Source organism: Pygoscelis adeliae, unplaced genomic scaffold, assembly GCF_000699105.1.
Source record: "Pygoscelis adeliae isolate BGI_AS28 unplaced genomic scaffold, ASM69910v1 Scaffold105, whole genome shotgun sequence".
Classification (NCBI taxonomy): Eukaryota; Metazoa; Chordata; class Aves; order Sphenisciformes; family Spheniscidae; genus Pygoscelis; species Pygoscelis adeliae.
Genome location: NW_008824807.1, coordinates 2,818,585 through 2,844,922, shown reverse-complemented (window position 1 = coordinate 2,844,922; position 26,338 = coordinate 2,818,585). Strand labels below are relative to the sequence as shown.

The 26,338-nt window shown below is 40.5% G+C and overlaps 1 protein-coding gene across 1 annotated transcript in view; it reads left to right on the top strand.

Moving 5' to 3' along the window:
• The window catches only part of IPCEF1 (interaction protein for cytohesin exchange factors 1), a 43,990-nt gene extending 24,610 nt beyond the window's left edge, over positions 1–19,380 (top strand). Inside the window, exons 8-10 of the mRNA XM_009324153.1 lie at positions 5,516–5,882; positions 15,480–15,667; positions 19,180–19,380. Coding sequence (XP_009322428.1) covers positions 5,516–5,882; positions 15,480–15,667; positions 19,180–19,380 — 756 coding nt within the window. The remainder of the gene's footprint in view (positions 1–5,515; positions 5,883–15,479; positions 15,668–19,179) is intronic.
• Positions 19,381–26,338: the final 6,958 nt, after the last annotated feature.

Genomic DNA, 26,338 nt, shown 5'->3' with positions numbered 1-26,338 from the left:
TCTTCTTACTTCAGTAAAATCAGTTCTTTTCCTCTACCTCTGAAAAATAGACTACAAAAAAAGAAAACAAGCATCCTCCCAAAATCTATACTATTTTTCTCTCTTGCTGTAGAGTATTCATCCAGAATATTCCTCCCCTCCTCACTTCATTTCATAAATTAGAATAAGCACTATGCACCCTCATGTGTCTAATCAAATTGACTCACCTAATTATTAGCCACTTATCACCCTATTAATCTTGTTTCTATATTGTTGCTTTCCCCAGTGATCTCATATCCCCTTACATGTGCTTTAAGATACGAGGTTTACTTAATTCTGTGTTTAGAAATGAGTAATCTGGTTTGGGACGGTAATGCAGCTGAAATAAGGAATCCTGAGTTCAAGCCTTTCCCTTCCCCAGCTGAAAGTTAACATCAAGGGGTATGCAGTAATATACTTAGTAATATATAAATCATCTCATTGCATCTCATGGAAGGGAAGCGTCTGCTGTCATGGATGTGGTACAGGTTCCTGTATGGCACGCTGAAATGATATCCAGTAGCTGGGGTGGGCGCAGAGGCAGCGAAGCAGGAACAAATTTGAAAAATATAGATGAGCTGGAGAAGCTTGTGCGGTCACAGGCAATAATAAAAGGAGATGTCATGCACAGGATTGCCTGTCTGGCAGTCTTTCATTAGCTCGCATAAAGCTGGGAGCGTATGTCACACTGTCACCCACTTGCCCCCTTCTGTTTCAGTCAGATAAGTCAGTCTTCCTCTCCTGAAACAGTTGTGTAACGTTAATCACTGTAAAACAATCCACCTGGCACGCAGGGGGTGCATGGTGTTCACTGCTGTGTAAAACATGATTCTTTATTGCCTGTATTAACTGGAAGTTAAATGTGGCTGAGTGGCTATAAATATTGGAGAAAATAGGAACCTTGGCAATACGTGTCCAAGAGTTATTCTGGGCCGAGGGCTTGATAATGAAGCATCTTGAATTTTATACCTCAGTGGCTTGCCTTTAAGAGGCTGTAGATGTCTTTTCTGTCTGCTCACCTCTGAATGAATGCCTGCATTTTTCCAGATGATGAGTTTTAAACAGGTGCTGTTTTTTAGTTTTCTGTTTTTCTGGCTTCCTGCTGCTTGTCAGTCTGTCGCTGCAGAGGCAATCTCCGGTTGTATCCTTCCCATATGCTCTTCTTGAGTGCTGGCCTCCACGTTTTAGCAGGGGACGCGTGGGAGACAGGCAACGGTGCATGTGCTGAGTGGTCCTGCTTCCTCAGCCTTTCCCTTAAAGCCTATCTTCCCTCCAGCCTCTACCTCTCTCAGCTGATTTTCCTTCTCCTCATCCCCAGCTTTCCCCCATGGAAAAAGGTTAGTATCTCCTGAGCAAAGTTGTCATCTTTTCATCCCAGAAGTGGCTACTGAAATAAGCTCCAGCTTCCATGTGTCTGCCCTATGCTCAGCTTGCTCGTGTGGTGGGTAGGGAGCAGCTAGGTACCAACGGAGCTGTGTTTGACTGCAAGTCAGTTGACTTTTAAATACCCAATTTAATGCCCCTCCCCCTTCTGGACAAGTACTGGAGCAAGAAAACCACTGGAAGGATTAGGAAAGCACAGTTTTCACTGGGAAGTCAATTCTAGGAGTGGAGCTCTTGGTTGTCCCAGGGAAGGCTGGTTAAACATTGCTTGCTGCCTGTTCATTCACTGCAGAGTTTTTGAACGAAGCTATGAGGTCCCAAACATGTGATGGGTTTAGGTTGATACTCTGTGGGTACACCATTTTTGGAAGGCCTGCTTGAATCTTTTCAGATTGCCACTGGAAGAGACACTCATCATGGAAACCCAGCCCAGCATCAAGAATACCACAGGCATTGTCTGGGGTTAATTTCTCTTTATGATTTTTATCTTTTTTTAAAGTTGCACTGCTTCCTCCTGAGTGCCAAAGGGATTTTGCAAAATAGGCATTAAGAACTATGGACACGTTGGAAAATCAAACCAATGTTGTCTTAAGCAAAGGTCTCCAAACTTCTTGAGATCAACGCCAGACTGAAAACTATTAGTCTGGAAACTAATAGCCATCCAAGTGCAAGCTCTGTTATGTGTTAGGGCAGCAAATATTTTGCTGTACTTCTAGCACAAAGTTTTCACTTGCTGTTCTGTTCTCTGCTGACTCAAACGTTCTGAAACTTGAAAAAGAAAAACACAGTGAACATGAGCTTTCCATGTTTATGCGTGCTTTTGTGTACTGTGGAAGAAAAAAGCAAGTGAGGAACAAGTACATTTTAACATCTGTAGGACAAAAGTTAAACTACCGTCTGCATTAACTCCTCCACATGTGAATGGACGTACAGTTCAAAAACCAGCAGCTATGTTGAGACAATAGATTGCAGCAGTCCCAAAAGAGCAGTTGAGGTGTTTCATGGTGATAATGTTTCTCTAAAAAACGCCTAGAGACTCATTGATCTCCGGCTGAATCCTTACGATCTGCTGGCTCAAGCACCTGCTTTTTAAAATGTCTCCAAATGGAGATTTATTATTATATGGATGATTGCAAAACTTCCAAAGGAACCACTCGAGTAAGTTAGGTAAACATTTGTCATGCCAAAGAAAAAAAAAAAAAACCCACAACACATATGTAGAAAAAGAGAAACACATTCTGGCAGTCATCCTTATTCTCACCCACATTTTTTTATTTAACACACAATGAAAATGAAAACAAAAATATATTCCACTCAGGCAGGCACAGTTTTCATTTCAATGCATTTTCTTTTGCATGGACAAATGCCAGAAAAATAGAGGTGAGATCTAACATCTTCCTTTCCTGTCTTTGAAAAATTGAAATTAGACCATCCACATCATATGATAGGACAAAAGTTAAACTACCGTCTGCATTAACTCCTCCACATGTGAATGGACGTACAGTTCAAAAACCAGCAGCTATGTTGAGACAATAGATTGCAGCAGTCCCAAAAGAGCAGTTGAGGTGTTTCATGGTGATAATGTTTCTCTAAAAAACGCCTAGAGACTCATTGATCTCCAGCTGAATCCTTACGATCTGCTGGCTCAAGCACCTGCTTTTTAAAATGTCTCCAAATGGAGATTTATTATTATATGGATGATTGCAAAACTTCCAAAGGAACCACTCGGGTAAGTTAGGTAAACATTTGTCATGCCAAAGAAAAAAAAAAAACCCACAACACATATGTAGAAAAAGAGAAACACATTCTGGCAGTCATCCTTATTCTCACCCACATTTTTTTATTTAACACACAATGAAAATGAAAACAAAAATATATTCCACTCAGGCAGGCACAGTTTTCATTTCAATGCATTTTCTTTTGCATGGACAAATGCCAGAAAAATAGAGGTGAGATCTAACATCTTCCTTTCCTGTCTTTGAAAAATTGAAATTAGACCATCCACATCATATGAGCAAGAGCTTTTACTGTTGGTTGTTCTGCTTGGCTGTACAAATGCTTCAACAATTTGCCTTTGCAATAGGAGCTCTTAGATGAAATGCTTCAGGTCACCTGTGTTCCCAAGGGCGTTTTTATCACTCATACATGTAGTTTATGACAGCATCTCCTTGTCCTTTGCTTTAGGGTGCATTTGTGAAGGTTTCCTTTTTAAAAACAAAAATGCACCTTAAACACAATGTTGTACTTCTTGTAATAGGAATATAAATTAAGTCTGGTTCCGCCGTGTTTGGGACCGTCTTGGAGGAATGGCTTTGAAAATTTACAAAAGTGAAGAAAGTGCTACAAACAGATGGTGACCCACAATCTGATATTGGTCCTTCTCATCTTCTGAATTGGTTAGTAGCTGCATGATACAGCTAGATCAGAAGCACAGGAAGGCAAATCTACTTTGGTTTTTTTAATGTAAAAAGGAAGTAAGTATACATTACAGCAACACTGAATTGCAGAGTTTTATATATCATAATCCAGAAAATTGTCACTCTTGGTTTGGTTTATATGAATACATCTTATTTCTATTTTACCAGATTATTAATAAGTATTCCAGGCTAGTCCCTTTATTGTGTTTGCAGCCTGTCTGGGTTTCCCTAGCAACACCTTCTCAGTAATTTTCAGTATTTCCAGTTTAGTTATCATCTGTTTTAATCCTTACACAGATCTATTCTACACATGTATTGAGAACATAAACTTGCCAGAATTATGGTCCATCAACTCTGGTATTCTGATTCTGGCATTGGTCAGTAGCAGATGATTTGCAGGAGTAAATTTCTGCAGTAGCAGATACAAGAAATCTGGCTTTCGTATCATGATGATCTCACCACAATTTCTGATAGTTTCTGCTAAGAGTTTCACTATAAGGCTTTGTCTCCCCTTGTCTTCCACTACTTTATTTATTACTGTCAATTAATCCTCTTCTGGGTATTTGTATGTATATTTGTGTGTTTGTGTATGTATTACTTGTATATTTGACTCTCTTGGCTCATCTTTTCAGTGGTGTTTGGTGGCTAAGAAGAAGACTAGTGCTAGTTCTTATTGTGTGAGTTGCTTTTGGTGACCAGATAATAGTACAACTCAAGCAATGTAAATGCCTACTCTAGACAAAGACCTAGGCATCTATTAGCTTGTCTGGGAAGCTAAATACTTTGTAAAACTTTGTTCTTTCCCTCAATCTTTCTTTACATGGAATTGTGCATCTATCATACCCTCTTTCATTCAACTTCTAGCTCCTAACGATGACTGTTAGAGGTCTCTGAGACCTCTCTGGTTATATGCGCTCTTGTTGATGCAGGGTGACAAGTACAGTATGGAGGGCCCTAGGATGTCTTAATGATTTCTGATGTGTTTCTAGTGAAGTTTAGGTCCCTTTCCAGATTCATGTGCTAAAGGATGAATCTTAGCAGGTGAACGAGCAGCACAAATCTTGTACCATTCCCCTTTTCCTGCCCTCTGCCCCATGGCTGTCTGTTTTTTCTTTCCACGATTAACTTGCCATCATATTACCCGTCAGCCTTCTTGCCTTGGTGAATGATTAGTCCCTTGAATGGACCAGGTAAAATGGCTTTGTGTGCTGAGAAGGTCAAGGTACTTTAGTGCTTGGGCCCATTTCTTTCTATCTGTGGTTATGGCATTGGTAGATTTATTGCATGCTTCAAGACAACTTCAAGTTCAATGGCTAATTCAGAGTTTCTCTTCTGCACTCTTGATTAGACCAATAAAATGAAGACAAAGTAAAGAGTGAACATGAGTGTGAGACCTAGCATGAAAGGCTACATTCAACACAGTATTTTTCCTTGGTCTTTTGTTTCTAGGCATTGTCAGGCTTTTATCTGTTTTACCTCTGGCTTCCTTGTGGCTTAGTTTCTGAAGTTACTGCTCTGTGGGAGATTGGTTGCCATACCTCAGGCTTGTTTGGATGGATAATTAATCAGATTACATCAATTTTTGGTCAGTTAGCATTTCAGCTGCATATCTATAATGTGTAGAACCTGGGAACAGGAATAACTTGGCAATAATTTTTCTTTTTTCTTTCCCTCCCTCACTTGTTTCTGGAAAGCAGGATCAGCAGAAGTCTTCTTTCACCTCGACTGTGTCAAGTGAAGCATCTTGTTCTCTCTCCTCACCTGAAAGCACTTTCAACTCCCAAGAGTCATCTTCTTCCTTGATGTCCAAAGTGGTTTATTCTGAGAGGCAGTCCTGGCTTGACCTAGTTAACAGCTCTGCCACAGAAGAGGGTGATCAGCCTTTAACTTTCTGCGTACAGATCCACTCTGATGAGCCGCCAGAAGTAGACTGTGGAGAAGCGGCAGAAAGCCAGGAGGTCTGGCTTTCCAAACCCAGTGGTGGATCCCAAAACTCTTTTTTACCTCCGGATACACATTGTCTAGCTCTGCCAGATGCAACAGGACAAAGATCACTAGCCAAAGGTGAGCTAATGGGAGAGGAGATTTTTGTCTGCAGAGCCATACAATGTGGGAGTTCAGGGGGTTTCCTCAACTTCCTTTCCCCTTCCTTCCTTTATGTTCTTCACTGAAGAGTTTGTCCAGTGGCACAACATTTATAACAAACATTTGGTTTGTTGTGCATTAAATATATAACCTACTATCTAATTGGTAAGTACCTTTACAGCTTTTCTCAAATTTTACCTATACGTTAAGATCATAGCCTCTGTATAAAATCCTAACATAGACATATTTTTATTAGCTTTCTTTATTTCAGTACAGCTGTCTTTTATTAGTTAGGATTGAATGAAAATTTTAAGAAAGTGTGTCACAGAACTAACACCCTAAGCGAAATGGCATATGTAGGAAGTGGTGAACATGGGCCCTATTTGTTTCATTGAGCTTCACTGTAATCAAGGGGAAGTACCTGCAAACCTGAATCAGAAAATCCATTGAGACCGGATTTTGTTTAAGCAAATGGGTATCTGTAAAGGTATCCTCCTACCGAAATGTACTGCTAAATTAAAAAGGTGGCACAGTTTCAGAATTTGGTCATTGTTATTGTTAATAACTCTCCTACCATAGTGAGGCAATGTGTCTTGCCTTTTGAGCAAAGCTGCTTCTTTCTACATTAAAAGCAGTTGAAGCATAAGAGGCATTTCTTGCACACAATATGCTGAAATGAGAAGATACTCAGCACACTGCCTAGAGAGGTAATACATAAGGAAGGAATGATGTTCTTGTGCGTTGGCTCTACCCATGATTCAAAATCCTTGTAAAGATTTGAAGCGAGTACTTTGCTGAAAGAGCAGTGTTGTCTCAGTACAATGCAAAACAAAGGTGCATCCAAAAGCTTAGGCTGAAGGTAATGCAAAAATGGAAAGAAACAGCACTGGACTCATTGGGAACTTAGGGAATTTCTCTGTAGGTGAACAGGCCACTGAGAGCTGAATCACATAACTGATAGTATAAGGCACATTAGTTACATCGTCCGTCTCCCGGTTGTTTTACAGATATCAGCAGTTAGCATCCCTTTAGTTTGTCATATGTTTTTCTGATTAAAAAAAAAAAGGGGGGGGGGGGGAAATTGAGCGAAGTACAGATTTTAACAAAGGTAAAATTAATTTCAGAGTGTTTTGCACTCAGCTTCATTATCCATCTTCTAGGCTGCTCTGCTAGAGACTTCTATAGCAATGAAGATCAGTAAGAATTAAAACCAAAAGCGAGCGGAGGTAGTATTTCTATGTGGTGGAAAAGAGTGGATGTTTTGAGAGAGTTCCCATGGAATCTAATTCCCATAAGCTCTGGCACTACAAGTAGTGAAATGCTGGGGCTGGCAGAAATGGGGTCCGTAATTAAAATGTCACAAAGATGTAGTAAATGCACTGCCTTTTGTAAGTTGACCTTACAAGTGTCCAGAGAAGGGCAACGAGGCTGGTGAAGGGTCTGGAGAACAAGTCTTCTGAGGAGCGGCTGAGGGAACTGGGGTTGTTTAGCCTGGAGAAAAGGAGGCTCAGGGGAGACCTTGTCACTCTCTACAACTACCTGAAAGGAGGTTGTAGCGAGGTGGGGGTCGGTCTCTTCTCCCAAGAAACAAGTGATAGGACGAGAGGAAATGGCCTCAAGTTGCGCTGGGGGAGGTTTAGATTGGACATGAGGAAAAATGTCTTTACTGAAAGAGTAGTTAAACATTGGAAGAGGCTGCCCAGGGAAGTGGTTGAGTCACCATCCCTGGAAGTATTTAAAAGATGTGTAGATGAGGCGCTTAGGGACATGGTTTAGTGGGCATGGTGGTGTTGGGTTGACGGTTGGACTCGATGATCTTGGAGGTCTCTTCCAACCTTAATGATTCTATGACCTGGGTTAAATTTGACCAAGTAGTGCCTTTGGAAAATATTATTAGGTACATTCAGGTGGATTGTTGGAGTGTAGGCCATATACAGCATGGTGTCTTATAGATCCCTTGGAGCAAGATTCAGTGATTGCTCTTTAGAAATCTGAAGTTTTGCTTAGAATATGTTACTCTAGTATCGTCAGTAATCCTGCAATAATGCGTAGGTTAATGCTTTCCGTTGTAATGTAAGGGTGACAAGTACTTTTATGGATGGTCATAGAATTAGCATGACACATTCAGAATCATTTAAAGCACAGTTTGATAGACTCAGTAATACTTACCAATAAAAATGGGATTAAAATATAAATCAAGGCACATTTTGGTATATTCCTGCCATTTGCAAGGTGGTTTAATTTTCACAAAAATATTCCTGGGGAAATGAATTCCTCCATTGCTCACTGCTTAGCTGATGGCCGACCCTGATTGCAGAACACTTCCAGTCTAACCACACTGGTGATCTCTGATGGAATTCCAGAAATAGATCATTTCAATGAGTTGGTCACTATGGAAACTGTATAACCTCACTAGTTACTGTCTGCATCATAACCTGTTGTTGAGCAAGTAAGATGTACACCATACATGCATTTTTCTTTCCTTTATCAGTCTGCATAGTATGGGGATGGGATAGAGAGTGTTGGTCCGTGTGGTTCTGTCGTCCCCTGCCCTTGCAATGGCCACTGTAAAAATAAATGAAATGATTTGCAAGGAGAGTAGTTAAGCTACTTTAGTTTGAGAATGAGGTGGATAAAAGGATTAATGTAAAATAACAATTGAGTTCCAAATGAAAGTTATCAAAAAGGATGGAGTTCTGGTTCTGTGGCTTATCCCCCAAGAATTTCCCCCTCCAGCTAGTTGATAAGGATGAGCACAAATACTGTGAGACGAATTCAAATTAGGGGGTAAAAGCTAGCTGCAAAACTTCATGATTTACAACAACTAGTGAGAACACCCTTGTTATCTAATGCGAAACAAGAATGCATACCTCAGTGCAGTCCATATTATTTGCTTTACAACACTTTTGAATACTGCATTTCTGACAGCTCGTCATGTTTCAGAGTAGTGAGATTGCATCCAGGAGAAGATAGGTCCGTCTTGCATTGGCATCTGTCCTGAAAGTGCATGTCCCATGTGCGTAAAGCCAGCCCTGCTGTTATCAGAACAGCTATGTGGTCTTTGAACCCACTCTCCACAGAGCCTTCATGCGTGTCCATGCTCTCTCCTTCTCCTTGTGAGGGTAGAAAAAACCTGTCACACACTCTGTTTTGTGATTATATTCTGCTTAGTAAAACCCCGTGAGGGAATGTAGGGTTTGTAAGGTTCAGGTTGATGGCAGCTTAGAGCTGAGGTGAGTTTTCAAGAACTGAAACTTTTAAGCACTTTTGTTGCAAAAGTCAGAAACAAAGGCCAATGTGAGAAAAGTTGGTGCCTAGAAGGAAGAAAGAGTAGCTGTGTCTTTGTGGGAAGAGCTTATAATGAAAATACAAAAACACTGAAGAAACTTCAGTGACGAGTTAAACAATGAAAGAAAAGTTTCTCAGAGATAAATGGATGAATCTCTAAGGGAAACTACAGATTCAACTAAATGATCATGGATTATTTTTTCAATGAAAATTATTTAATGAAATCTGCTAAGCAACTGTGTCTGGTGCAAGGAGCTGTACCATATGGTATTTTTAACAACCTTTCCAGCCACTCTTAGTGGTGGTATGTCCATTCTCAGCCTTAATTCTCAGTGCCGATTACTGGGGAGAGGTTACCTACCAGAGGGTAATACAAAGGTACAAAAAAGGAGAGTGTAACAGTTTTCTCTTTTGAAAGATCAGCATTAAGTTTCCATTTACTTTGTGGGAATAGGTAATACTTCCATGTTGCAGCTTGCTACATGCACAGTGACAAAGGATTCAAAGCTGCCTGTGACACAAAGAAACTGAAAGGTAAACAAGAAATTGTTGAGAATATAAACAACTATCTGACTACGTGCTCTATATCCAGAAGCTGGCCTTGCCCTGCCTGGGATGGCTAGACACACTCTGCAGCCAAACTCCATCCTTTGTATTTCTTCTGGCAACTGCAGGAACAAAAAGTATCTGACTATGACCCACCACCGCCATCATCAAAAACTATGATAAAAAAAGGAAGCTGCAGAAACTGAGAGGTTACTATAAGAACACAGGAATGTGTGTTTGTATTTATTTAGGGATCTTCTACTATAGCAATAACATCCTTCTTCCCTGCATTTTCTGAGGGTTTTATGATCATGTGAAGTTAATGTGTCTTGGCAAGGAATTCTTATGGTACCACTTCTAGTTTATTTATTTTACCTTAGCTCACAGTAGCTGCTGGAAGATCTGGTGTGTGCTGATACTTTGAAAAACCTGGAAGGCTTTTCACACACCACTTGAATTTTATCTGGATTGGTTTTGTGGGAAGGAGTAGGTTAAATAGGAGTTGGATGCAGTCAATTCCTTCTTTTCTCAGAACTGACATCCTCTTCCCCTCTGTAGTCTGCCTGTGCCAGTAATAGCCGGAACAGATCCTCTGGTGTGTTCTGGCCCCTTTGTTCCTTCTGCAAAAGTTACAGAAAATGGCTAGATCGTGGCTGAGACTAGCCAAGAAGTATGCCTACGGTGAGAACAACTGTGTAGAGAAACAACTGTATTCGAATGATTATTTTCCTACTCATCAAAAAGGCTTTAGAAATCACTGTGAAAGATATGGTGTTACAGTTTTCTGAACTCTCTGAAAAAGAGATACTTATTTGTGGTGTTTCCAGTTCAGTCACAGTTTGTTAAAATGGCATCCCTCGCTGCTGAGTCCACCATACTGTTATAGTCAGGGGCATCTAACTGTTGGTGGTAACATACTTTTCCTGTTATTTTCTCCCACTGTTTCCTACCTTTAGTTCTGCATTTTCCAGTGAGGAGGTTGCCTAAGCTATGCCCTCCTAATTCAAATATTTCCTGTCTTTTCTGTTCTGTAGTTCTGCGGAAAATGTGATTGCCTCAAGGTGTCATCATATTCCCATTGAAAAGTCTGCTACCACTATGGAGAGTGGATGGGTGTGGGGTGGTGTGTGTAGGTAGGTAGGTAAGGGCAAAAGCGGTCTGTGATTTTTTTCCTCTCCTCTCCCCAGCCTGGGTCTATATGTTGTCCCATTGGAATCAAAGGATTTGGCAGAATCAGAAATAGGGGTGTTGGCACAGCCACAAGAAGCTCGTAAGAATAGCAAAGACAGGAGGAAGAAGCAATTTTTTTTTCTGGGATTAATGCACAGCTGGAGAGCTGTGAGAATGGGAGAACAAGTATTTACATTTCAGCTTAGAGTTAGTAAGATATGCTCTGTTGGAGGTGGTTTTCAATGCAAAATGCTCTTTCTGCCAAACATTGCCAATTTCTATACCTTTACCACTGGGAAAAAATCAGCTTGATTTTTCACAGCTGCTTTTTGAAAAGTTCTGGATAATTTCAGTTTTGTAGGCTTAAAGAGCATTAAAGTTGAGATTTCAGGCAGGCTCCTGTATTGCTGCTGCAAGGTAGGGAGTCTCAATACCTTAATGTCTCTCACCTGTGGCAAGCTGGCCGACAGGACGGTGGAAGCTGAAAATTGAGGAGGTGAAGAGTTGGCATGTTGAACCTCTGGCAGCTTGCTCTTGTCTATGATATCTCCTGTTGGTTAGAGGGAAATTCCAGATAAGTGGCATCAAGCCACAAAATTGTGTTTTACTTCTCCTGAAACAGAATTTGTCAGAAGTTCTGACTTGCCTGAAATATTACTTTATTTTCCTCTACACAACCTAGAAGGTCTCTTTCTCTTGAATGTTAAAATATCTCAGGGCAGGACTTCCCTTTTCCTCAGGTCAGCACTGGTTCTTTTCCACTTTCCCCACTGTGGAGTCTGACAAAGTTAAAAGACCTATACAGTACTACAGAATTTTTCCAGAAGTGCTATGAAGCTTTAGCAGGCTTGCGAGGCTTGTGTGTGAAGGGCATGGTGCAGGAGTCCAGGAAGACTGATCCTCCCAGTGGCATCGCTCAACAGAATTGCTTATAGTTAATACTGCCAAGGGAAGGGAAAAGTGCACAATGCACATGTTCCCCTGTCTGTATGTTCATGCTCATAAATGCACACAATATGTAATATCCTTCCACTATTGCCGTTTGTTCCTTACCACTAATCCTTCAGTAGGTCCTGAAAGAAAAATGAATGTATTTTATCGTTCAAATAGGATGAGATAAAGAAGTACTGTAGTAGCATTTCGGTTTCCTAACTTGCCTGCCTGAGACAGAAAGTGCTTAGCTTGAAGAGTACTGGTGGAAGAGATAACTTGCAATATTATATTTTGAAGTGATTTTGAATGTGCCTGATGTTAGCTGTGTGACTCGGCTGGAAAGACTCACTTCAGAGGAGTGCTAGTGGGGCCCAACTTGTCCATGTTATTAAAAATTTTTACCAGTGGAATATAACCATCGTTATAAACCTCCTGAGGTTAACAAAGCTCAGAGCTGGGGTGGTACATTTATCTTTGGGAGGCTGACACAGACAGTCTGCTCATTTTTACACCAGTGCCTGAGCTTGAGTACTATGTGCTTTTAGCATAAATTTTTACTTTGTGATACAAAGCAAATATTTTGTAACAATTCAGTAGTATGGTCTAGACAGCCCGGGTTTCATAGGAGGGATCCAAGTCACTGAAGCCTAAATACGGAACTGGTGAATGCCTCTGCTTCTGTTAGAGACTTGCTCATCTGCAGGTCAGTGCTCTGACTCCAGGTGCAAGGGAATTAAGCAATACCACGTTCTAGGAAAATGTGCTGTGAATATTTGAATCTGGAGAAAAAGTCCAGTCTGTGCTTAAGGCTTGAGTCAGGTTGCTTTATCTCTATTATCCAACCTTAATTGGATGTTTTGTGGGGAAAACAAGAAAGCAAACTATAGGTGTTGCTTTCTTCATTTACTTTCATGACATTAAGAGGCTTGTGAAATACCGTAATGCGCCATTGTTTGAGTGAGGAGAAATATGTTTTCTTATCACAGATCATTTTATTGGTCTTGTTAATTGATTGCTAGAAATAATGCCTCTCCCCTTCCTCCATTACCTCTCCCCCTTTCAGATTTACAGCATCAATCTAGTGTGTTCAGTGGCAGCTTCAAGCCTGCAAAACATGGGCTTTTGCTTTCTGAGCTTGGCCCAGGGGAACTCAGGACGTTGAAGGTAGAAGTCCGGATAGGTATCAGAGAGCCTGGCCTCAGTTTATAGAGGTTTATTGGCAGACGTACTCTTTGTTGATAGCAACAGTATCTGCTTCTATACAAAAGCACGATATTAAGATACTGTTTTGTTTTTTTAAACTGTTGTGGGAGAAGTTCACTGCTCATCAGTGTAAACAAAGATGGAGACAAAAGTACTATATAACTCACGCCTGGCTCTACACCGCCTGTAGGTTTCACTCACCCTTGTTTTCCAACTGTTTCCTGAAATCCCATTTAGCCGCTTCACTGTCACTCCCTTTATCCACCTGATCTGAAGAATCTGGCACATTCTTTTCCCTCTGAAATTACCTGACCCTGATCAATCCTTTAGGGGGTGGGAGTGGCAGAAGAATAAGAAATAGGAGAGGAGTTTAAGGTTGCAATCTTAAAAGGATGCAGGAGCTGAGTGCACACTGCTGGTCAAGTGCATTGTCTGGGAGCCTTTTGCTGGGCTTTTCTGAATTTGGCTCCATCTTTTTCTGTGCTGAGTATTACTGTCCTCCTTACCTTCACCCACAAGTGCACAGAAGATACTAAAGTACTTAGAATGGAAGAAGGATGTTCAGCAAGGGTGTTTTCTCATGCTTGCTGCTTTGTAACCCTTTTAGGCTACTGAGGAGCATCATGAGTTAACCTCAAAAAATATCTGGAGCAGAGACCTCATGTCACCCATGGCTTGACTTATTTTAAAGTTGCTGGAAAAGATCTGTGCAATTTTTTTTCTTTTTATATACTTTCTTACATATCTGATAAAGGTCAATTTATCTCTCGAAGTGATACTGTGCTCAGTCCTGATGGGTGATGTCTACAGTAGAGGTGAGCCAGTCCTGTGCAGGAGCTGGCTATTGAAACAAACAGCTGCTTCATCACAAGAAAGTAGGCAGGAAGCTAGTTATAATTACGAGCCTCATGGCATGAGCCGACAGTTTTCAGGAACTACTACTGCCGTGTATTATGCCTTACACTTGCATTTTTTTCTATTTCCCGCAGTTTGTTAAATATACAACCGTTCTCCTTTTCCTCTCCCAGCACTGTACCACTGTTGGAAGCTATATTTAGTTCTTGTCAAGTTACAGCAGGCTTTTTATAATCACAAAGTAGTGAAAAAAAGGCCAGCAACACAGTGAAGGCAAATATTTGTAGCATGTCATAAACCTTTATTGTAACCTAAATATTTAGAAAGAACAGGGGTGTAGGAGGATGCTGTACTTTTTAAAACATGGAACAGATAAGGAGCAGCCTCCTAAGTGTGCTGACACGTTGGAGAAGTCTTTTTGTTCAGAAAATGTTTGCTGACTGAAGATGATTTAGAAAAGTCAATGGTTAACTTTTAATTAAAAGAAAAAATGCCCAGCCAGTTCAACTGGCACGTGGAGGATGGCAGTTGAGAAGAACCACCACCACCATTCCCAGTGAAATAAAAATGGATGTTATCCCACTGGATCTTGAGGAACTCATTAGCACCCTGAAAACACCAATAACTTTAAGATTTTCCTTTAGCAAACACTGAAGTAGAAAAGCATTCAGTGTGGACTGAGGGCCAAGAAGCGAGTTGCACAGTCTGTTGCTGAAAATGGCCTTCTGCCAAAATGCCCCTATATATGCCTGGTACATTTTTAGTTTCTGACTGTCCATTTTTAAGTTGGTTTATTCTGAAAAAAAAGTCTTTGTTTCAATTTTTATCTTATTTTATGCTATTTCATTCTCAGCTAGCTCAGCTAGCTTTTCCTTTCATGTCCTCTCTGTCATGGAAGATGGTGCTGCAGCTTTGGAGCCATCAGAATAATTAAGGTGGAGATAATCAAGGTTTTGTTGTGAGGCTCTGCAAACAAATTCTGTGCTGCAATCTGTGAATAGCAGGAGTTAAACATCAGGTGCCCCCAGGGTTTCTGCTTTAATCTGTTTTCTAGGGACCGTCTTTTGGGGCCCCTGAAATGTTCCTACGTTCCATTTCATTGCTCAATTTTCTAAACTCTGGTTTCAGTCATTACCAAAACCTGGTGATGAATTGGTACACCAAATAGAATTTGACCTGTGAGTTGCCAGGTAGAAATGTAATTCACTGTGTGCAGCATGTTGGGAAAAGGTCAATGGGTGTAGATGTTATCAAAGTTGTTTTCATTCAAATGTAGCATTACTGACAGTTGTTCAAAGTCTGTGATATATCTGGAGCACTAAAGCAGCACTCTATCAGTGGAAATACATGCTTGTATCTGTTTAGATCACGAGCTGATTCTTAAAAACATTTGAGTTTGGTAGTATGCATTTCTCATGCATTATTACCCTATAAATTACACTAAAAATTGCCCTTGGTTTTTAACTCTAATACTGTTACTTTTTGACTTCGCTAAGTGCCTTTCTGATGGCTGAACTTACCATTTCTGCTATCTGCTGCCATATTCACATTCTCATAGCCAATTTATCCTATTCTTTGCAGATCAGGAAAAATGTGATGATGAGATGGAGCGACTTTACAAGTCATTAGAACAAGCAAGCCTGTCTCCCATTGGTGATCGTCGGCTGTCAACAAAGAAGGAGCTTAGGAAGTCATTTATCAAACGCAGCAAAAACCCCTCCATTAATGAGAAACTCCACAAAATTCGAATGCTGAACAGCACATTAAAGGTGAGGTTGCACAGCAAGACAAGGAAAAGCATGAGAGAAGGAAACAGTTTGGATGAAAAAAGCAGCAAGCCTAGACTTCAACCAAACTCTAATTACATATTTACTTAAAGCCCCAGAGAATTTGGTTAAGTTTTTGAAATTGTTTTCTACTTCATTCTGAATACTGATCTGTGTTTAGTTGTTAAATTTGAACTGGAAACAGAGGCAGTAGTTCAGAAGGGACCCTTCTTGCAGAAGTTCCAGCCCATTTGGAAAATTTAATAAAGCAGGCTTCTCTCGGTTAGCTGGAAAACTTGCAAGCTTGACTGAATGCACTAAACAGGGGAGCCTTAAAAAAGGAAGAGCAGACAAAGTACGTTGATGATAAAGGACATGAAAAGGACCCTGAGCCAAAAAAAGTTTTCCTTATGTGATTATTGGAGAATGTACAGGATGTGCCAAACCTATTGTAAAGACCTCCTGTAACTAAAGTATTTTTAATAACAAAAGCATCCTGCTTTTATGTTGGAAACATATCATGAACTGGAGGGGTGGAGGGATTCAGGGGACGTTCCATGAAAGGGCCAGTAAATCTGTCTGGAATATGGGGATTTATGAGGCTGTTTACTCACCAGCGTCAAGTGTCATGTGATTTCAAAGCCTGTTTCTGAATGGTACGGAGGAAACAGAAAGCTTAACCATAACATTTAGATTGTAAGGAGAAGAAAGAATGAATGCAAACCCGGGGCTTCACTTGTTCCTTTTTGTATACATTAGAAGCAGGAATTGAGTATTTTGTTTCAAGTCCGTGTATTTGGCTTCTGGCATTGTACACTGGAAAAATGCATGAAAAACTTCTATCAGCACAATCATTGATTTGATTATTAGTTGCAACGAGAGGCTTGGCTTTGGCACGCCAGCCTGTGTTAAACTTCCGGAAGATACAGTTGAAAAGACAAGTGGGAATATAGGCATTCTCCTGACTGTAGGGCTTCTAGGCTCTGTATGAGACCTGGTGAAGTCTCTCCTCCGTATCAAAGAGTCTTCAGTGACATGATACTGACTATAGCAGTATTCACCTGCATCAGCAATAAAGCGAGCCCATCATATAACAGAAAGTTAGTTTAAAAAGTATGCCTATTTCATGTGACAGGAAACTAAATACAGAAACAAACTGCAAAGTTTTCCCCAATAGGAGCCTCCTTAATAAATCTAAGAACCAGTTAGTACAAAATGGAGTTGTATCTTGTGGGATAATCAATTTCATTAGTATGGAGCTGAATGGAAGCCTAGAAGCCTTACTGCCAGACATGAGCAAGGAGGACAACTTTGCATTGATTTAGCACGGGAGTATTGTCTAAGTTGTGATTAGCAGTGTTTATAACCTTAGGCTTGTCTAATACTTGTATTTAATGCAGAAAAATCATTTTTGGAGTGTTCATAATGTATAAAATGTGTTGATCTTTTTTTGCTTTCTTCAAACTAAGAAGTTGGAGTATTGACAAGACAAATATAGTACAGACATTTTCTCACAGACAGAGTTCTATACGCAGCAGTGTTTAAGTTAGCCTGTCTGAAAGGCAAATGACTGCAGTGGGAAAGTGCCATATTCTTTGCATCAGTGGGATTATGTGCTTTTAAGTCAATTTTCTTAACATATGAGACATGAGATAATTGGAAATGATCTGTTGGAAATTTAAAAATCAGAAAAGTTTTGCATCTGATCCATATTCAGTCTGCCTTAAAACCCTACTAGTTTGAGACAAGTGTTTATGCAAGATTCAGTGCAATTTTAATTTTAGACTTTTGACTCCACATCTTTAACAAGAGATTAATGTTGTTGCCACAGCATATCATTAACAAAACATGCTTTGGACGGTTTGGAAGAGAGGGAAGCTGTGTGCAAATGCATCACAGGCTTAATGAACATAGGAGATAGATTTAGTGCTACAGAAAAATTCCACAGCATGGTTTTTTTGCCACCAATTTTGTCCACTGGAAATATTCTTCTCTCCCTTCTGCCTCCCTATCTCCTCCTCTGTTCTTAGGCTAACTGTGCATATCTCTGCGTCGATGCCAGAAGCCCTCTTACAAGGGCTGGCACTAGGTCTTGAGGGCAGGACCTGTGTAAACCAACAGTTGAACAAGTTTTGTGTTTCAAAAGTGGCTCAGGCATCATAGAGTAGTTGATAGATCATTAGAGTAGTAGTGGGATATGGATGTGTGAGCGTACTATTGCTACTATCAGGAAGTGTTGTGAATGTGTGGGAGCATTTTCAAGGTGTTTGCAAGGCAGCCACTAGCGCAGAGCATCCTCAGGCATGATGAAACTGGTGGCAGCAGAAGATGGTGAGAACTATTCCATTGCTTTAACATACAGACTGGGGGGATGGAGCTAGGCAAAAGCAGTAAAGGTTTGTTAGTGCAGCATGGTGCCTCCCTTAATTGTAGCTGCTAACTGGGGCTTCTCTGTCCTGTGATCCACTGCCTATCCACTCCATGGATAGGCAATAAGGGCTGGAAGAGCAAAGTGGTTCATTGTGTCAGAAAATGTGAGGACATCAATGAATATAAATACCTGAAAGGAGGGTGTAAAGAAGACAGAGCCAGGCTCTTTTCAGTGATGCCCAGTGACAAGACCAGAAGCAATGGGCACAAACTGAAACACAGGAGGTTCCCTCTGAACATCAAGAAACACTTTTACTGTGAGGGTGACTAAGCACTGGCACAGGTTGCTCAGAGAGTCTGTGGGGTCTCCCTCCTTGGAGGTATTCAAAACCCATCTGGACAGGATCCAGGGCAGCCTGCCGCAGGTGGCTCTGCTTGAGGAAGGGGGTTGGACCAGATGACCTCCAGAGGTCCCTTCCAACCTCAACCATTCTGTGATTCTGTGACATAAAGGGTCTCAGTCTCCCTATATCAGTGACTGTTCATGTCTTATGATTGAACCAGGGTGCTTGCAATATACAGTCTGAGCTGCTGTTGTCTACAAGTAGAGACCAGATTTGTTAGTAATAGCTGGTGGTAGATGTATTAGCAGCCACATGTGCTCTAGCCACCCATAAACTCTACTGCCAGTGCACGGATTATATCCAAAATTATTTTCTATCTAGCTCCCAGAGAAGAGACATTTATAATGTGGCCAGGGAATAGGTATTTTTTGAGAAAGTTGGAATTGGTGTGAATTACAGAAACAAATGTTGTTGTGTCTAGTTTCATGCGAGTACTAACTTGTTGTGAGACAGCATAACAATGTCTAATTTTCACATGAATTCTCTCTCATGAAGTTTCACTAAGAATCCTATAAAATGAAAAATCTATGTGAAATCATAATCTTGCCTTCAACTGGGATGAATTACTGCTGTGGGCTTAACTTTGATGATCTACATTCTAAAAATGGGAACAAGGTGCCAGGAGGAAGGATAATTGGCCACCTCCTTGTGACAGGGTTCTCTAACGTTCCCGGTGTGTTTTTGTTAAGGACAATGAGCTTGACAGTTTCTGTGGGAAATAACCACTTGTTCTCTTCCTAGTGTAAGGAACATGACCTGGCCACAATTAACCAGTTGCTAGAGGACCCAAAATTGACGGCAATGAAGTACAGAGAGTGGAGGAACACAAACATCATGCTGGTCCAAGATATCTATCAGCAGCAGGAGGTCCAGGACATGTCCACAGAGAACAGCGAGGAGCAAGAGATGACTCCACAGCCTATCGCTGAAAGTGCTATCTGAGGCCATGGTTCGATGGTTCATTGCAAGATTTTTCCCCACAGGTCTTCATGTACAGGCACTTTAAACTGCTGTATTTCGAGGTTTGTTTTTTCAAAGTGTTCTTCAAAAGGAAAACAACCCTTTCTCCAAAGCTTTAATTCCTTTTGCAAAATTTATTTCATGTGACAAGGGCGAATCCGCCAAATTAAAAAAGAATGCCTGAACCTGGGCTGCATACCTAAGAAGACTATTTTATGAAGCAGCAAAGAAATGTTTTTCCATCTTGGGAGAAGCAAATTAAATACGTCCAACTCCTCGAAGTCACAGAACTGTATAATATGAACTGTATAAATGTGAGATCCTTGGGGTTGTTTTAACCATGTAACTTACTGTTAAAGAAAGCTACAACAATGCCAACAGGATGTAGTCTACTGTCTACCTTTTTACCCCGTAAGGTAGCCTGATGTATGCATTTTCACTTTCACCGCTCTACCAGTTTAAACTGAGACAACTAGAATAGTAATTATGCATGAGTTTATACTACAGACAGCTGTCAGGCACCCAGTTTGTGCTCTGCCTGATGTTTTATGAGTTTCAAATTTATTTATGGACTAGACCAAGGTACGGTCTTTCTACATGAAGAGGAGAAGGTCTCTCAATGTTTGCTAACATGTAATTTACCCTTCAGTGAGGCAGCTAATGCTTCAACAAGTTTCAACTTTTCTTATGGACTTGGCAGAATTCCTTGGAAGATTATTTTCTTCTTTCTTATTTTTGACAATTGTGAATATATAAGGTACAAGTTCATCCCAGATTCCTACTTAGGAAGGTGATCAAGTTCATAAGACAGAAACTAAAAAATTAAATTCCTGATGTGGACCTGAAAATGTAAAACATAGCTGCAAATATTTTTGTAAATATATGTCATTTTATGGCTTACATGAATGTGACTATGTACTGTACATATGTTTTATTTATATATTTATATATGCTGAATTTCCTAATGTAGATAGGCACACATGGACCAGACCTACCCAGATGAGAATGCTTACAGGTTGACTTGAAATGCCTCTTTGTTTTTTTTCCATTATGAATCACAGTAATGACTCTACAACTGAGGCTACCCTGGGGCATCTGCTGTAACTTTTTCTTCTGTCTTTCTAGCTTTGAGTTTTAGATGAAGAAGATCTGTACAACTTAGGGCAGGAAAATAAGTTTTCTAGAAAGTTTCACGATTTCCCTTTGGGCAAAGAAAAATAAGTGTGTTAAGAGGTTTTGCTGCAGGATCATAACTTTTTGGCTTCGTTCTCCTCAGTACAAGGGTTGGGTTTTTTGCCTTCCCATCTTCTGCATGTGTACAACTTTGCAGATTGCTGACTTTTGAAAAGCAAGAATTAGCCCACCGTTCTGAAATTAATGCCACTACAGGAACTGTGGCAATCTGCACTGTTGGCTATTTCATAAAGATATTCTTTGTCATTAGTTTTCAACACAGTTTATCTTTTAAAGCAAAATACACTATACAGATGCAGCCATATTCACCTGTCTTTATATGTTATATGTTTTATCATAGCTTGACTGAGAAAACAAAAATTAATAGTGTTAGTGGGAACATGTGAAATCTTTTCCATCTGTGTAGTGATAAGTCTGACTGTTGATATTGCATTTTTAACATTCAGCAGCTTTCCTTTTAAAATAGAGACATGAAATCATGTCCCAGTGCATCCAAAAATGGCAGTTAAGGCTGTGCTGACTGTAAGAACTGAGGAGCAGATGGTAAGCTATAAGAAATGGAAAATAGAAGGAAGAGTGTAGGCTCCTTTGATACAGGCTTTAATGGGAGAGGGTCAGGGGAAATGGGGGCTGGTTGAATGCAGAAGCAGGGCTATGCTTGGGATAGCATCACTGCCTCAGGTATAAAAGGGTTTAGGAGTATGAGGGTAAGGGCTGATACTGGGTCAGGACTTAACAGCTGGAGCTAGTCTACTGGTGGGGAACAAATGTTAGCTGAGACCTGCAAGTGGGTGACAATGACTAAATGGGGAAGCAGACACAGAACCCAGGTTGGTTAAAAAAGCTGTTGTCTTCAGGAAATTGTCATATAAGTGGTGATTTCATCACTTCACTAATTCTAACTAGAAGTTGATAGAAATTAAGCAAGCTCAATACCTGTTGCAATTTGGTTTAGAGTAATCACTTCCTAAAAATTGAGCCCATTTTAAGATTTTTTTATCTTTCACCATTCCCAGAAGACCCTCTGGACAGTGGACATCTATGAGTCTCCCACTCCAGAATGAAATTCTTCGAAGTAGATACATAGGTGGGAGAGGGATAGCCCCTGGATTTGGCATGATGTCAATTAACCACCAAGCACACACTGACAGTTAGGAGTGTAGGGATTAATCTGCTTGGTCCATCTCAATTTTAACTACTTGGCGCTAAATAATTGATAAATAATGGAGGTCAAATTGAATGTACACTTCAGATTTTCTCTTACAGATGCAGACCATTCTGTTTCTCATAAATAAAGCGTGTAAACAACATTTTTCTTCAAAAGCATCTTCACTTAGATCTTAAAAACATGCATCAGCTTAAGTGGTCTGTCAAACTGAGCCAGACTAGTCAGTGCCTTGCAGTTCTGAGCAAAGTTCTAGTCAATTCCATTTGCTGAAGTAGATTTGCACTACGCAAAGGAAAGCGCTATGTGGCCTGCACAAGCTGTGTTGGCTCTTTTCGCGCTGTGCTTGTATAAGCATATATAAAACAGGTTTCCCAAATACAGAGACAGACAAATGTCCTCGAACTGCCCAAACTCTACTGTTGGTTTTGATGAAATTAGATAGCCTAAAATAGCTTTTAAATTACTCTCTTTCAGATGATCAGTAGATACTTATTGTTGAACTATTGAGTTTTTGAAAACCTGCTGAAGATGGGCTGTATCATCCTCTTTGAAAAGAACAGAAAATTTTTGAATGGGGGGTTACTTTAATGCAGTGTTATTTTAACAAATTTCTGTGTGTTCAAGAAAACAAATGTATGACTTTTATGCAAGTGCAGTGCTGAGAGTCTATCTCCATTCTCTTCAGATACTATTTAGACCTGAAACAAATGGAAAGTGTGGGAAATGTGAGGTGAAAATTTTAGTAAAACAGGATTAATTTTCCATCATTGCTAATTAATGTGACAGTTTTGACCTGGTGCTGGATTCGTCACAAGGGGCTGCACAGCAATGTGAAAGCCTCAGTTGGAGAAAGAAGTGTGCACAAGCCGACAGCTACAACTACTGGATGTAGCGGGGAGCCACCTTGGCAGGAGAAACTTGGACAAGTCTGTGCTCCGCTCAGTGATACGTAGGGTAAACGTTATCTGTTGGTCTGAATTTGGAAGGCCTGCACTATTGACTCGTAGTGCAGAGAAACTGTGCATCCCTAGTGAATGTCCAAAAATCTTTAACCATCTGCTTCATGGGACTGGTTTTATGTACTTTTTTCAGGAGAAAGTGTGTGTGCATGGATGTGTGCACATGCACACTTATTCCTTTGCCAGTAAAAGCCTTTTGGTATTGGTGCAGTAAATCCAGCTATGCAGATTTTGGAGTAACTAATGACAATATCTAATTTCAGCTGTTTCTGTAGCCTGTCTCTGGTGGCTTTTCTGGAAATTGAATCTCTCTGTTTTGGTGGTGTAGATCTCACGAGCTACCAGAACGATGTGGGATCACATTTCCATTCCTAAGATGGGATAATTTTCATGTGGGGACTGTGAATCATTTCTGCATCTGGTTCTGATGATTTACTCGATACTGGGTTTCACCTGAAACAGGAATAAACAGGAATAAATAATGTGCTACAACCTTTTTTTTTTTCCTTGCAAATAAGTTTCTTTTTGGAGGAACCCTTCATATTGAGAGAAAAGGCTGTTTTGGGACAGCCAAGGAGGGAGGAGAAGAAAAGAGGTGGTATTTGATTTAAAACTATGTAGAATTTCAGAATTTAAAATTATTTCTAACTAGGAAAAATTATGGGCATGCTGTGTCTATTGTGTGAGACTGTAAGCTTACATGTCTATTACAGTTTTAATATAAAAACTTGTATTTTTTTAACTCAAAGTAGCAAGGGACTCCATGTAAGCATACTTCTATGTGAGGAACTCCATGTACTGTGGTTGAAGTTAGGGGTTTGAGCTTTTTTTGTTGTTCTGCTTGTTTGGCGGTACAAAAATGACCAATTGCAATGAGGGCCTGGGCCTACTTCATTTATGAGACACATGTCTTTCTGTTAACAGGAAGCCAAAGTAGTTTTCTTGTACCACTTGAGCCCAAGTGGTATTTCTTGTTTTGTGTGGGGTATTTCGAGGCAGCAGACATTTTAAGATGTCAGTCAGCGTTTCCTTGACGGCTTGAAGATTTATCCCATTTTGGTCTGCTTCAAGCTGCCACGTTCTTGCGTTTTTAAGAACTGGCTTCATTATTAGAATCTTAGAATCATAGAATCATTAAGGTTGGAAAAGACCTCTAAGGTCACTGAGTCCAACAGTCAACCCCAAAAAATTGAGGTGAAAACAAAAATTGAGGTGAAAAAAGGAAAAATGGAACAGAAAGCTCTGAGCTAATATCAGGCTGAAATTCTTGTCTCTGTGCAGAAGAGTAATGGGAGATAAACTTGCCAAAAGCTAGGCATTTGAACACTGAAAAAAGATTGTCAGGTGTTGAGGAGAGTACTACATTCCTCAAAATTTGCTATGGGAGAAGTTCCAAGACCTGTCTTCTCTGGAAAAATGAATATTTTTCTAATTTATTTCCTCCTGGTAAAAATCCAAAAGGAGTGGTTTATAAGCTGGCAGAAAGTTAAAAATGAAATATGCGTGTAATTCATTGATAGTTCATCAACCTTGATGTATTACCTTGAAATGATTGCTGTTAGAAGACTCTGCCTTTAACGCAGAAAATCAATTTCTTTGGGAAACCATTGTAGCTACCACAGTGTCTGAGGCTTATGTACCCCATCTGGCCCACATGAGGTCCATTTTGAGGATGTAGGTGTATGGCATTTCTATAGGGCAAATAGCTTACTTCATCATTACTTCATCATACCATAGCTTAGGAACCATGTGAACTCTAACGCTCCCTGTGTCCTAGATGCCTTAGGACCTACCCAAATTATTCTGACTCTTGAAGTTGCTTATGGCAGTTTTACCTACTCCCACCTAAAAACAAAGAAAAGAGGATATGAAAACGTCTCCCATTCTCATGTGAAGAGAAACTAACACTAGTCTAGCAAAGATTCAGGTAAGTCACTTCATTTATGAACATTCAGCAAAATAACTCACCTGGTGAAATGCCGTATGTGCATACTCCTCAGCACTTTCAGTGCTGAGGACTGGCCAAAAGGAGGAATGGGGGTGTCTATTCCATTACCCTCTGTGTAGACAGGGAAAGCCTTGCATAGAGCAGTATTTGCAAGGATATCTGTTAGGTAGGGCAGGGCCTGCAGCACCATGAAGGTATATGGAATCCCAATTTGGTATTTTATCTGCTAAGTATTTTTTTTTCACTGGTTTCAAACTCAAAGCACAATGTTTGCACTCAGCGCTGCCTTTTTACTGCTTGTTGCCCACACATGTGACTTGATTTTAATGGAATGATACACACATCTTGCAGAATGAGAGCCTTATGTTTGCACTTGTCAATTAAACACTGAAATGAGAGAATATTTTCCTCAGCCTTTTTTTTTACTTTTCACTGCGGATTTTTCAGTTTACTGCTGTATAATGAAATAAGGATTTGCTGGTTCTTTAAACAAGCAATTTCCCCTTGGGACTAATATTACTATTAAGTTGAATAATCTGGAATCAGGAAGAGTCAAATGAATGGTTTGACTGAGGAATGCCTTCCACTAGTTGGCAATGTAATTTTTTAAACTGTTGTTAAATTAGTTAATTCTCTTTAAGTAGTGCTGTAGCCACTTTTAAGGAAGGTTGGTCTCTTCTGTCAGGTGTGGGACATTGTTGGATTTTTTTTTTTTTTTTTTTAGCTCACAGAGCAGCCTGTTTCAATTAAAAGAGGATTGGGATCTTTGTCAAAAAAGTTTCAGTTTAGCTGGACAGGTCAGCCAGATAGCAGCACAGTGAAGGTGTGTTTCCTAAGAAATGAGCTTGTCTAAGGGCTCAGCTGCCCTGAAGGAAGAATGTCCCTGTCCCCCTCTGCTCCCCCAGTCTCCTACATGCTGCCAACTGCTTGCTTCAGGCTAATCTGCTCATCATTTGGTGCCTCTATCAGCTCAACGGAGCCAGGCAGCAAGGAACAGACAAAGCAAGCTGGATAGTCATCTAGTGTGATGGTGAATAAAACTGGTTTATGGAGAGGTTCAGTGCCTGCCAGAGCCCTCACAAGGGAGGCAGCTGGATTGCAGAAGCAGAAGGAAGAAGAGCTCCATAAGCGGGAGGGGAGAGGGGGACATCTTTCTTTCAGGAGCAGAGCATTAGCTTGACTCAGCTTCCCGCCAAGCTACAGCTTCACTTTCACCATGTGGTGATTTCCCTTTTTTCCCCCTGCAACACATGGCTATAAAGACAACCTGAGGGAACAGTTTTCATGTAGGGTTTACTGTGATCTCAGCCTGTGCTCTTGCTTTCCATGCCTCGTGCATGGCCAAACGTTTTGTTTCTGGGCCTGAAAGCCAAACTCTACAAAAAACAATTCTATTTTTCCTTAGAATCCTTCCTGGCATGCTTGCTGCAGGGATGCTGGTGCAGGCATAAGAGAAGCAGTGGTTGGGGTTGCAACACCATATGTGCACCCATTTACGCTACCTATGAAAGCACGCCTCGCTGGCTTGGACCGCCTCTTGTTTTGCTCTGGCTTTTGATTTACACCCTCCTGTGGTAGTACAAAATATAACCGTTTCCAAAGTTTTATAAAAATAGAAATGAGTTGCTCATCATGATTTGGACATTTGTCTTTTGCCTGCTTAAAAAAAAA